General features: G+C 24.8%; 2 protein-coding genes across 2 annotated transcripts in view; one reads left to right on the top strand and one right to left on the bottom strand.

The window, feature by feature from the left end:
- The window catches only part of Hexo1 (beta-hexosaminidase 1), a 5,309-nt gene extending 4,085 nt beyond the window's left edge, over positions 1-1,224 (top strand). The window contains exons 4-6 of the mRNA XM_015333904.2: positions 1-234; positions 350-483; positions 634-1,224. The exon at positions 1-234 is cut by the window's left edge and continues 275 nt beyond it. Coding sequence (XP_015189390.2) covers positions 1-234; positions 350-483; positions 634-869 — 604 coding nt within the window. The 3' untranslated portion in view covers positions 870-1,224. The remainder of the gene's footprint in view (positions 235-349; positions 484-633) is intronic.
- Positions 1,127-11,556, bottom strand: part of Adcy2 (adenylate cyclase type 2 Ac76E) — a 33,164-nt gene continuing 22,734 nt past the window's right edge. Inside the window, exons 6-19 of the mRNA XM_089178671.1 lie at positions 9,413-9,524; positions 7,443-7,570; positions 6,885-7,043; positions 6,059-6,191; positions 4,817-4,887; positions 4,541-4,646; positions 4,378-4,436; positions 4,028-4,198; positions 3,714-3,945; positions 3,456-3,619; positions 3,135-3,372; positions 2,585-2,839; positions 2,372-2,489; positions 1,127-2,133 (exon numbers count right to left, since the gene is read on the bottom strand). Of these exons, the coding sequence (XP_089034797.1) occupies positions 1,868-2,133; positions 2,372-2,489; positions 2,585-2,839; positions 3,135-3,372; positions 3,456-3,619; positions 3,714-3,945; positions 4,028-4,198; positions 4,378-4,436; positions 4,541-4,646; positions 4,817-4,887; positions 6,059-6,191; positions 6,885-7,043; positions 7,443-7,570; positions 9,413-9,524 (2,212 nt within the window). The 3' untranslated portion in view covers positions 1,127-1,867. The remainder of the gene's footprint in view (positions 2,134-2,371; positions 2,490-2,584; positions 2,840-3,134; positions 3,373-3,455; positions 3,620-3,713; positions 3,946-4,027; positions 4,199-4,377; positions 4,437-4,540; positions 4,647-4,816; positions 4,888-6,058; positions 6,192-6,884; positions 7,044-7,442; positions 7,571-9,412; positions 9,525-11,556) is intronic.

Raw genomic sequence — 11,556 nt, 5'->3', positions numbered from 1 at the left:
TCATTTTCAAAACAAGGCACTTGATAAGTTAACTTTGGCTAACGGGGGAAAAGAAATTCCCGTTATTATATGGACTAGTGGACTTACCAATGTAGAAAATATCAAATATTTGGATACTCAGAAGTATATTGTACAAATTTGGACCACTGCTACTGATGTTACTGTTGGTAGATTAATAAGCAATAACTTCAAAGTCATCATTTCTAATTATGATGCTCTTTACCTTGACTGCGGGTAAGTCAATTAATATCTTCCTATTCTTCCTAAAAAAAAAAAAAAACAAAAACAAAAACAAAAACAAAAAAGGAAAATATAAATGAATATATATTCAATATCTTATTATACACAGTTTTGGAGCATGGGTTGGTGAAGGTAACAATTGGTGTTCACCATACAAAGGCTGGCAATTAATTTACGATAATTCTCCGTCTAACATTCTTATGAAACAAGGTTTCGGTGTTAATAAGAAGAATTTAGTACTCGGTAAATATATTTTCTTTTGTCTTAAAATCCTTCTTGACGTCCGTTATTTTTAGGATACATTTCTTTTTTTGTGACATCAATATGATCAATTGATCAAACATTATCTTTCTTCTATAAATTGATAAACAAATCTGTCTTTTTTTTTCTTAGGCGGAGAAGTAACACTTTGGACTGAACAAGTTGACAGTACTTCAGTTGATTCAAGATTATGGCCCAGATCAGCAGCTTTCGCAGAAAGACTTTGGTCTGATCCTGCTTCTACTTGGATTCATGCCGAACATAGAATATTAAGACAACGACAGAGACTCGTTGAAAGAGGCATTAATGCTGATAGATTAGAACCCGAATGGTGTATTCAGAATCAAGGCCATTGTTATTTAAATTAACAATTAATGCAAGACATCATTTAATCTCATTAAATGAGATGACATTAATTATAAACGCAATAATTAACATAACTTGACTTGGATTTTTATAATCAATTAAATATTATTTCTATTTTAAGATTGTACAATTAATTATATATATATATAGAAAAAGTAATATAATAAGATTAGATTTCTTTGTTTTTTCTTTAATCTTCTTTCTTATCTTAAAACTTAAATCTTAAAAAAGTATATACAGGGTGTGAGAGAGTCAAAAATTCTTGAGTGATCAAACTATATTATATATATATGTATATTTATAAATAAATAAATAAAATTGTATGCGTATATTAAATATGTTTACCGAAAGACACAACATTTGCGAATGATTCAATAATTAATACAATAATTTATTTGAGAGAAAGAGAGAGAGAGAGAGAGAGAATCAGAGATGGTATAGTACAGTGACAGTGACTTTGGTGGAATGATTGTCACTTGTCAAGTTTCTCTCAACGTTGATTTTTAAACATTAAGACAAAACAATGATTTCGCTTTTTTTTTTTTTAATTATTTCTTATAACGTGTCAAGAACACACCTTGAATTCTTAAATACACGCATGAGATCATCGCGTTTACTTATTCGAGTATTTGTAATATTATTTTTCAGTTCTTTTAAGAACACGATCATATATGTAACGATTATTATTTATATTATTATTATTATTAACATTATTCTTATTTACACGGATTATGAATTCGAGAGTACGAAGGAAACATAGATCAAGCATTATCTATTTTTCGTATTTTTTTTTCTTTTTCTTTTTCCATTCTTTTTTTAACGATTAAAACATTGTTTCCAATTAGAGAACAAAATGTATAGAATTATTTGTTGATCTTCAATTGAAATAATAATTATCACAACGAGGTCGTAAATTTTTTTTTAATTTTATCTCACACCTTCTCTCGCACGCGTTGATGTCACCATAATTGAAATGATAGAGAGAAAAATCATCAGGTACTCAGTAATTGTCCTCTTTATTATCGAACGGTGTCTTGACGAAATATGTTGTCAATGTTCCTTTGCCCTTAACAAAGGTAGGCCCACGACAAACTAATTCATATCCTGCTGCAATTAATATTTTAGCTGTGTCTTCGGTAACTTGAAGTTTTCCCATCTCACCACAACTATCCATTCTTGATGCCACATTTACTGTGTTTCCCCAAATGTCATATTGGGGTTTCTGTGCTCCTACAACACCTGCTATCACCGGGCCATGATTGAGACCTTGATTAGAAAATAATTTTGTTAATAAAAGGAATTGCATTTTTGTTGTTGTTGTCTTCTTTTTATATTGAAAATAATCCACACAAATAATATTATACAATTATAAATTTAAAAAAGCTACATTAATTAAAATTACAAGATAATTCTCTGATATGTGATATTTCAAAATATACTCTTCCATTGATATTTGGCCAGTAAATCTTAGGACACCTTGTATATAATATTCATTATAACTCACCTATTCTCAATTTAAATCTCTGAAAAGATTCTCTATTAATCTGATCAAGAATTGTCATCAATGCAATGGCAAATTCGACAAGAACTATCACGTTGTGATCTTGTTGTTGTAATGGATCCTATGTAAAACAAAAAAAAAACAAAAAAGAATAAAAAATAAATAAATATTGTATATTTCTTCATTGTTAACGTAAAACAATAATTATTTGCATACCTTAGCTTCAGTATTTTCTTTTCCAGGACTCAATCCGGATGCCAACATGTAAGTACTTCCAATAGTTTTGATCTTCTCAATACCAGAATATTTAGGTTTCAATAAAAGCATATCGAAATCGCAAATGATTTCATTTAATAATCTTAGACATTCTAGACCTTGTTTATTTATATCAGTCTCGTCGTAAAATTCTTTATAATTGGGTATAGATGCAAACATTACTGCTATACTACTGTATCTTTCGTGATAGAGTTCCTAGAAATTAAATTAAGGAAGATTTTGAAAAACTGGGAGATTAATAAGACAATTCAATAAATATATGGGTGCTTTAAAAGAAGAATATATATATATATATATATTACATTTCATCATATTAATAAAAAAAATGTAAAAAAAAACAATTAATCCTCTATTCTCATTTTATAAAATAAATAATAATCCAATAATGATCAAGTAATTTAATTGCAAACATAAAAAAAGATGTTAACAATTGTATGAAATGTGATATAATAAATCTTATCCAGATATCCATTAAAATTAATATCAACACCTGTGTTGTTCTAGTAGCTAGAAAATGATCAGCCACATGTGCAGGTAGTATATTTTCCAAAAGAATCTTATTGATTCCTCTCATAGTTTCAACATCATCTTGTTCAACTTTGAGTTTACTTTTCCAAAGAAAATCTGTTCTCGATGTGTACTCAACTTGTCTATCTAATACATGAAGTACTAATGCCACCAATAATAATAAGTATCCTATTTTCAGCAAGTAATTTAGGCCTTTAAATCTATAAATATAAAAATGTTTCAATTAAATAATCCGCAATAAAAAAAGATTTTTCTATTTTTAAATAGAATTTTATTTACTTACTCGATTTCGTGTTTTGCATAATAAAGTTCTATAATTGGAGCTTGAGATAAAGTTAATAATATTATGAAGATTGAGATTAACATAACTGTGAGTTTTAGAAGAAAACCAACTCTTAAATGAGTCCAACTGACGACTAATGCGATTGTTGCCGAATATACATATAACTAAACAAATAAATATTAATTAATTTCAATTATAATATCAGTTAATCAATCACAATTAGGAAAAAACATTTTCAAAAGTAACATTTAAACTTACCGGTGCGTCTTGATAAGAATTATCAACATCGATTAAACTGATAACAGATGAAGCAGTTGCCAAAGATGCTGTGATAAAATAAACAGTCATTCTCATTCCACGACAAAATGCAACTTGCCCTGGAGCATCTAATTCGCTCTCGCATCTTGTTTTACGAGCGAACCAAGAAATTCCAGCGATTATTAATAAAGATACCAAACCAGCTGAGAAACATCCATAAACGGTGATACTCCTGAACATATATATATATATATGTCATTTGATGAAATATTTGATTAATAATAGGATTAAATAATTTCCATTTAATTTGATACCTTCGCATGTAAATTACTTGAATAGAGAACATAGATGTATAAAAGATGCTCGATGCAATAAGATACCAAGGATATTGTTCATCTTTTTGTTCTCTGTATTGAAGTTCTTGATGTTTGTCTTTGAACCAATAGGTGAAAGGTAAAATATCTTCGCTACCACCGCACCATTGCCTGTTCATCAGAATAAATGAATATCAAATGTATATACAGCTCTTGTATTTTTATATATAATATTATTATACAAATGTTCTCATAAATATATATTTTTCAATTGAATAAAGATAATTATTCAATACGAGTGAATTTATTGATTCATGAATAATACATGAGAGGAAGATTCATTCACTCACTTGATATCGAAACAATTGGTATTGTTTGCTATAAGATTAGATTCGATCATAGCGATGCTCTGTATAAATCAAAGACAAATAAATACAAATTAAATATAGATAGATAATGAAACGTTAGTCATTTAAAGAAATATCAAAATAATCCTATTTTCATTTCATTTACCGTTAATCCGATATTTTTGGCTAAAGTTGTTTCAGCGATATTTGCAAAAGGTTTATCGGCACCCCAGCATTCAACGTATTTGGTCATTTTACTGCTAGGTCTGGATCTAGATATAAATAAAAACAAATATTTATTTTCATCGATGAATCTTTGTGAATAAAAATGAGAGAGAAAAGAAAAAAGAAAAGAATGAAAAAAAAAAAAAGAGAGAGAGAAATAAATAATGAAGGAAATAGAAACATATATACACACACACATCACCACAATGTGTCTTACCTCGTGGGAACAGGTCCAGGTCCACGTATATTATTGCCACCATTTTCTAGTCCGTTTTCTTCGTTGTTTTTCTGCATAATTGAATGACCGATAGTAATCTCGTCATGAGAAGAGTTTTATATATTCTAAAATCGAAAGTTTTATACGCTCGTATTGTATGTATTATATATACAGTTTGATTTGTTAAGAAGAATTTTTGATATTTCATTTCCAAATTTCGTCTTCTTTTTTCATAAATCTACGATTTATTTATTATACAAGATGTTTAATATAATATAATGTGAAATCAATTTCAAAAGTAGACGATAAACACCAAGAACAATGTAAAGAGTTAATATTAATAATATATCCTAAGTTATAGCCACTTTTGCTTTTCAATAATTCACGATCTTCATAATACATGTTGTCCACTCTTGAATTAGGTTTCACGTATCACGAGACACCCTGTATATAGTTTTTCAAATTTTAAATATATATATATATATATTTTTGTTGTTTCTTTATAAAATTGTAATAACTAATATATATATATATATATATATATATATATATATATATATATATATATATATATATATATACTTTAATATTACTTTTAAATTTTACTTTTAATTTTAAATATTACTTTATACCAAATTACTGAAATACTAAAAAACAAAAATGTAATTTATTATACAATATATTTCATTAAACAGAAATTATAGCAATTATATTTATAATAATATTATAATAGTATTATTTATATATACTATAATATATATATATATATAGAATACTATTTATTATATACACATTAACTAGTATTATATAATAAATAGTATTATTTATAGTAATATTTATAATAATATTATATAGTTACTATTATATAATATAGATATTTCGATTGATAAATTTCTATCACCCTGTATATATAATACAATTTGTATAACATAAATAAAAAAAATATTAAAATTAACATATACAAGAAATTACTACGAGGAAAAAAAATCGCATATGTATACGTACTACACACACACACACACACCCACCCCCACAAAAACATACATACAATTATAGTTTTTTTGTTTTCTTTTTATACGAAATAGCTTTTTAAAATCAACTTGATAAGTTATATTATATGAAAACTAGTTTTGGAAATTTACACGAAGAAAAGAAAAGAAAATAAAAGAAAAAAAACAAAACAAAAGAACCAAAGAGAAGACACATCGATGTTTTTTTTTTCCTTTTTTTTATAAATCATACCTTAGGCGGGATTATAAGAAAGGTTTCTACTTTGTGCTGGGCCAGATAATTCTCACGTGATCCACCATCCCCTGGTTCGACCTCAAAACGATCACCAAGCTGAAGAAGGGTGGCTTTTGTTATGTGGACCCTCCTTTGACAAAGATTTAAGTACAATTGAACGTAGTTTATTTATATTTTATCTTTTTCTTTATATATATATATATATATATATATATCTTTCTTTTTAAACATGTTTCATATTTTTTCTAATTTTAATTATTAAATTTTATTCATTATATTAATACTTTAATGGCAGCACGTCTACGAAATACTAAATATTATTCTTAAAATATACATAAATTAATTACAATATTAGAGTTCAATTTTTATCATTATTTATCAAAATATTTGATTTGCAAAATATTTATTAAAAGTCTCTTATATTATTTACTTTTTTTGTAATTATTATAAAAAAATGCGCGCCTGTATGAATGCAACCCTCCAGACACACTTTGAAAATGGTGTTTGCGAGCACCATCTGTCGGAACGGAATTTTTTTCTGCTCGAAGGATAGGCAACCCGTCATACATACGTGTATAAACAGTTTTGACTGGAAAAAAATTCCGTCCCAGTAGATGTCACTCGCAAGCAATATTTTCAAAGTGTGTCTGGAGGGTTGCATACCAACAGGCGCGCATTTTTATAATTAAATAAATAATTAAATAAAAATAATTACAAATTAAAAGTACATAATAATATTATATAATAAATTATCCTCGAAACTTGTTTTTTTCTTCTTTTTATCTACTTTATCTCCTTTTTGTTTTAATCTTTCTAATCTTACCCAGGAAGACCACCACTTTCCATGTGATTAGCCAGAGTAACGTCGTCACTCCAAACATCGAATTGCCATTTGCGAAGTCCAAGGACACCGCAGAGAACATTTCCAGTGTGAATTCCAATTCTCATATCAACGTTAAATCCAGTTGCTTCTCGTACAAATCTATAGAACAAAAAAAAAACAAAAATATAAGATAATCTATTTAAATGATATTTAGATAAATGACTTAATAAACAAATAAAATTTAAACGATTGTTCATTTATCATAAAATATAAATAATTAATATTTCAATTGCACGAGTTCAACAGAATTTTGCATCTTGATTATTTGTTAGTTTTGTTTATTTCGTTTTTAGATTATCTTATAATATCTTTAAAATGATTAACACGTTGAGTGCCACGCGAACTTTTTAGAGAAATTCCCATCAGGCCACAGGTGTTACTTTGTATTGAAAAAGTAGTTGAACGTGTCAGTCACCCGTGACGGACGTGGCTTAAACGAAAAGTCTAGTGTCAGTCATCGGTGACTGACGTGGCGTTCAACGTGTTAAAAGGTTTTACCTAATGGCGTCTATCATTTGCAGGCCCATATTGACGCAATTATATGCATGATTAGGTCGGGAAACTGGTAATCCGGAGACACAATAATAACAATCTCCTAATATCTTGATTCTCATGCATTGATTGTCCTGAAACATAGTATCATCGTCTATGATAAGTAATTATAATATTTATTAATAACAAATATATACATATTATTATTATATTAAAAATGATATATTTAAAATAGAATACTTTTCTTTCCTTTCATTGAATATAATATTATATAAACGTATATACATGTATAGTATCTATACTACATATATCATTCAAGCACAAACGAATACCTAACAACCGAAACACAGGGTATTGTCACGTGTTATACATCTATTAACACCTACGCATTATATACATTTATATATATATATACAAGAAAGGGTATTCTGTAATTGATGGTACAAACGAGTATTACATAATTTTATACGAAATATAAATTGTAAATTGATAATGTGGAATTCAATTTTGTTATAAAACAAAAAATAAATTCACTAAATTTATTGAATAACTCGTACACTTTACTTAAGTGAGTTTGCAACCATATATTATATATATAATATAATAATTATTATATATTATAATTATATAATTATTAAATTATATAATTATATAATTATTAAATTATAATATTATATATTATATAATTATATTATATATATTTATATAATTATAATTATATAATTATTATTTATTTATTATAATATTATAATTATATAATTATAATATATAATAATATTATATAATATATATATAAAAATAATAATAATAATAGTAATAATAAATAATAATAAAAATTATTTTATATATGTAAATATAAATTTTCTGTTTTTATCGTAAAAGGACAAAAATTGCCATTCCTATAGATAGTCCTATATATATATATATATATATATATTATTTATATATACTTTAGTAAATTTACTAGGCCTGAATTTTTATCTAAACCATAAACGTGATCGTCGAATTTTATCTACCGTGAAAGTTGATGAACCAAAATGGTGGAAAAGCATGTATGATAGTAGTAGTAGTAGTAATAGTAGCATCAAGGATCATAGGAAAATACTTTTTCTATATCGAATTGTTCTGTTTTATTTTCAAAGCGAATCGTTTCAAAGTAAAAATACAAAAAGTATGGAAAACTAGATGAGGAAAGAAGAAAAAAAGAGAAAACTATGACTGATGAAACATGAAATAAATAAAACGTTCGTCACTTGAAATTTTACAGGATTATCTGATTTCTTTTCATTTGTTTCAACCTTTCTCTTACTCCTATCCTCTTCTTAACATCAACTTGACTTTTTTTCTATCCTTTGCTTTCTTTTGATCTTTTCTATAACACATGCTTTAAATTACACACCACAAAGTTCTCCTATAACATCATTGATGATTACTATTACTGTGATAAGAGATAGATTATTGAAGAGGACTTACTAGATATTTCATTTCATCTAACACACATTATTTCTTACAAAGTTATTCATTCATTTTTACAATCTATTTTATATCTATTCATTAAATTTTTATATATATATATATATATATATAATATTATCTACCTGTTAATAACCCCTAATTAAATATATATATGTATAATATTATTTACCTGTTAATAACCCCTAATTAAATATATATATGTATAATATTATTTACCTGTTAATAACCCCTAATTAGATATATATATGTATAATATTATTTACCTGTTAATAACCCCTAATTAAATATATATATGTATAATATTATTTACCTGTTAATAACCCCTAATTAAATATATATATGTATAATATTATTTACCTGTTAATAACCCCTAATTAAATATATATATGTATAATATTATTTACCTGTTAATAACCCCTAATTAAATATATATATGTATAATATTATTTACCTGTTAATAACCCCTAATTAAATATATATATATGTATAATATTATTTACCTGTGCAATTTGATCAAATCTGCCGAATAATTCGTTCAACGTTTTAACCAAATCGGATGCCGAAAGTTGTTCCGAAAGTGGCGTAAAGTTGACAATGTCTGCGTAAAGAATACTGAAAGAAACAAAAAGTAAATAATAATAATAATAATAATAATAAATTGTTAATACAATGATGTGCATACTTATTGCGATCGGTTAAAAAAAAAAAAAGAAAACTAAAATATTTTCCCTTTTATTTATTTGATATTCTATCGAAACGAAATGGTAGTTTGCAATCCAATTTTCTGGAAGGTCGAACAAGACTTACTCTCCTCCTTCTCCTCCTTCTCCTCCTTCCTTCAGGCAACCCTTGAGAAAACTAGAATTACCAATGGGATTCTATAACCCCCCTCTCATCCTCATTTTCCTCCCTTTTCCCCTATAATAATATTAATCCGCTTCAGTGAAAGTACGCGATTTTTATCGTCCTCATCGAATCGTAACTTTTAACACGAGGATGAAAAAACTTTTCAAAAAGTAAAAGAGAGAGAGAGAGAGAGAGAGAGAGAGAGACAAAAAATAAAGCTCATCTCATCATTTCCATGTTTATTAAGTCTAGAAAATATTTTAATAAGATTTTAACGACTATATATATAAAAAGCAGAAATAAAGAATATGTACCTGTATATATATATATACATATATTATATAATGTATATATAATATAAAATATATATATTATAAATTTTTGTATATATATATATATATATTTGTTATATACTACAAGTAATATAATAAAATAATAAAATATTTATATAATTATATCATAAAATATATTATAAATAATATATTAAAAATTACTATAAATAATATACTAAAAATTACTATAAATAATATACTAGAATATACTATAAATAATATAATAAAATATACTATAAATAATATACTAGAATATACTATAAATAATATACTAGAATATACTATAAATAATATAATAAAATATACTATAAATAATATAATAAAATATACTATAAATAATATACTAGAATATACTATAAATAATATACTAGAATATACTATAAAAAATATAATAAAAAATACCATAAATAATATAATAAAAACTACTATAAATAATATAATAAAAACTACTATAAATAATATAATAAAAAATACTATAAATAATATACTAGAATATACTATAAATAATATACTAAAATATACTATAAATAATATAATAAAATATACTATAAATAATATAATAAAATATACTATAAATAATATAATAAAATATACTATAAATAATATACTAGAATATACTATAAATAATATAATAAAATATACTATAAATAATATAATAAAAAATACTATAAATAATATAATAAAAAATACTATAAATAATATACTAGAATATACTATAAATAATATAATAAAATATACTATAAATAATATACTAAAATATACTATAAATAATATAATAAAATATACTATAAATAATATACTAGAATATACTATAAATAATATACTAGAATATACTATAAATAATATACTAAAAATTACTATAAATAATATACTCTCTCTCTCTAAAATAATAAAATATATATATATATATATAATATCTTAAAAAACAAAATAAAAATAAATTATAACTATAAGTATCCTAAATATAAATTAGAATATCAAAAGAATTTGTAAAAAAATATTCTCTCTATTAATTATTATACAGTATTATAACAATAATAAAAAATATATTATAAAATGAAATTTTTATCAGGCAAATGATTAAATTTTATGATAAAACTAAACAACATTATTTTCAACCCTTGTAAATAATAATTATATTGTTTAACTAAATCTCGCGCGGTAAATTATTTTGATTATCCTTGTTAACTGTTATATGCACTCATATACACATACAAGCGACAGGCACATAAACGCGTAGTTAATTAAGCCACATTTTGATGAAAACATAATTCCCATGCATCGTAGCACTCTAATACCCAGATCTAATCTTACACGGATGTAAATAACAAATACGAGGAGAAGATGCCATTGTTAAATCTTTACAATATTTATTTTATATCGTTCTTTCTTTTCTTTAAAGTATCACTGAAAAAAGACAAAATCAATGGGGATTTTTGAAATAACGAATAAGAAATGATATACTT

The sequence above is a fragment of the Polistes dominula genome, unplaced genomic scaffold (genome assembly GCF_049000335.1).
Source record: "Polistes dominula isolate Pdom_NZ unplaced genomic scaffold, Pdom_raw_medaka contig_11, whole genome shotgun sequence".
Lineage (NCBI taxonomy): Eukaryota > Metazoa > Arthropoda > Insecta > Hymenoptera > Vespidae > Polistes > Polistes dominula.
The sequence above is the reverse complement of the archived record's forward strand: the minus strand, read 5'-3'. Positions and strand labels throughout refer to the sequence as shown.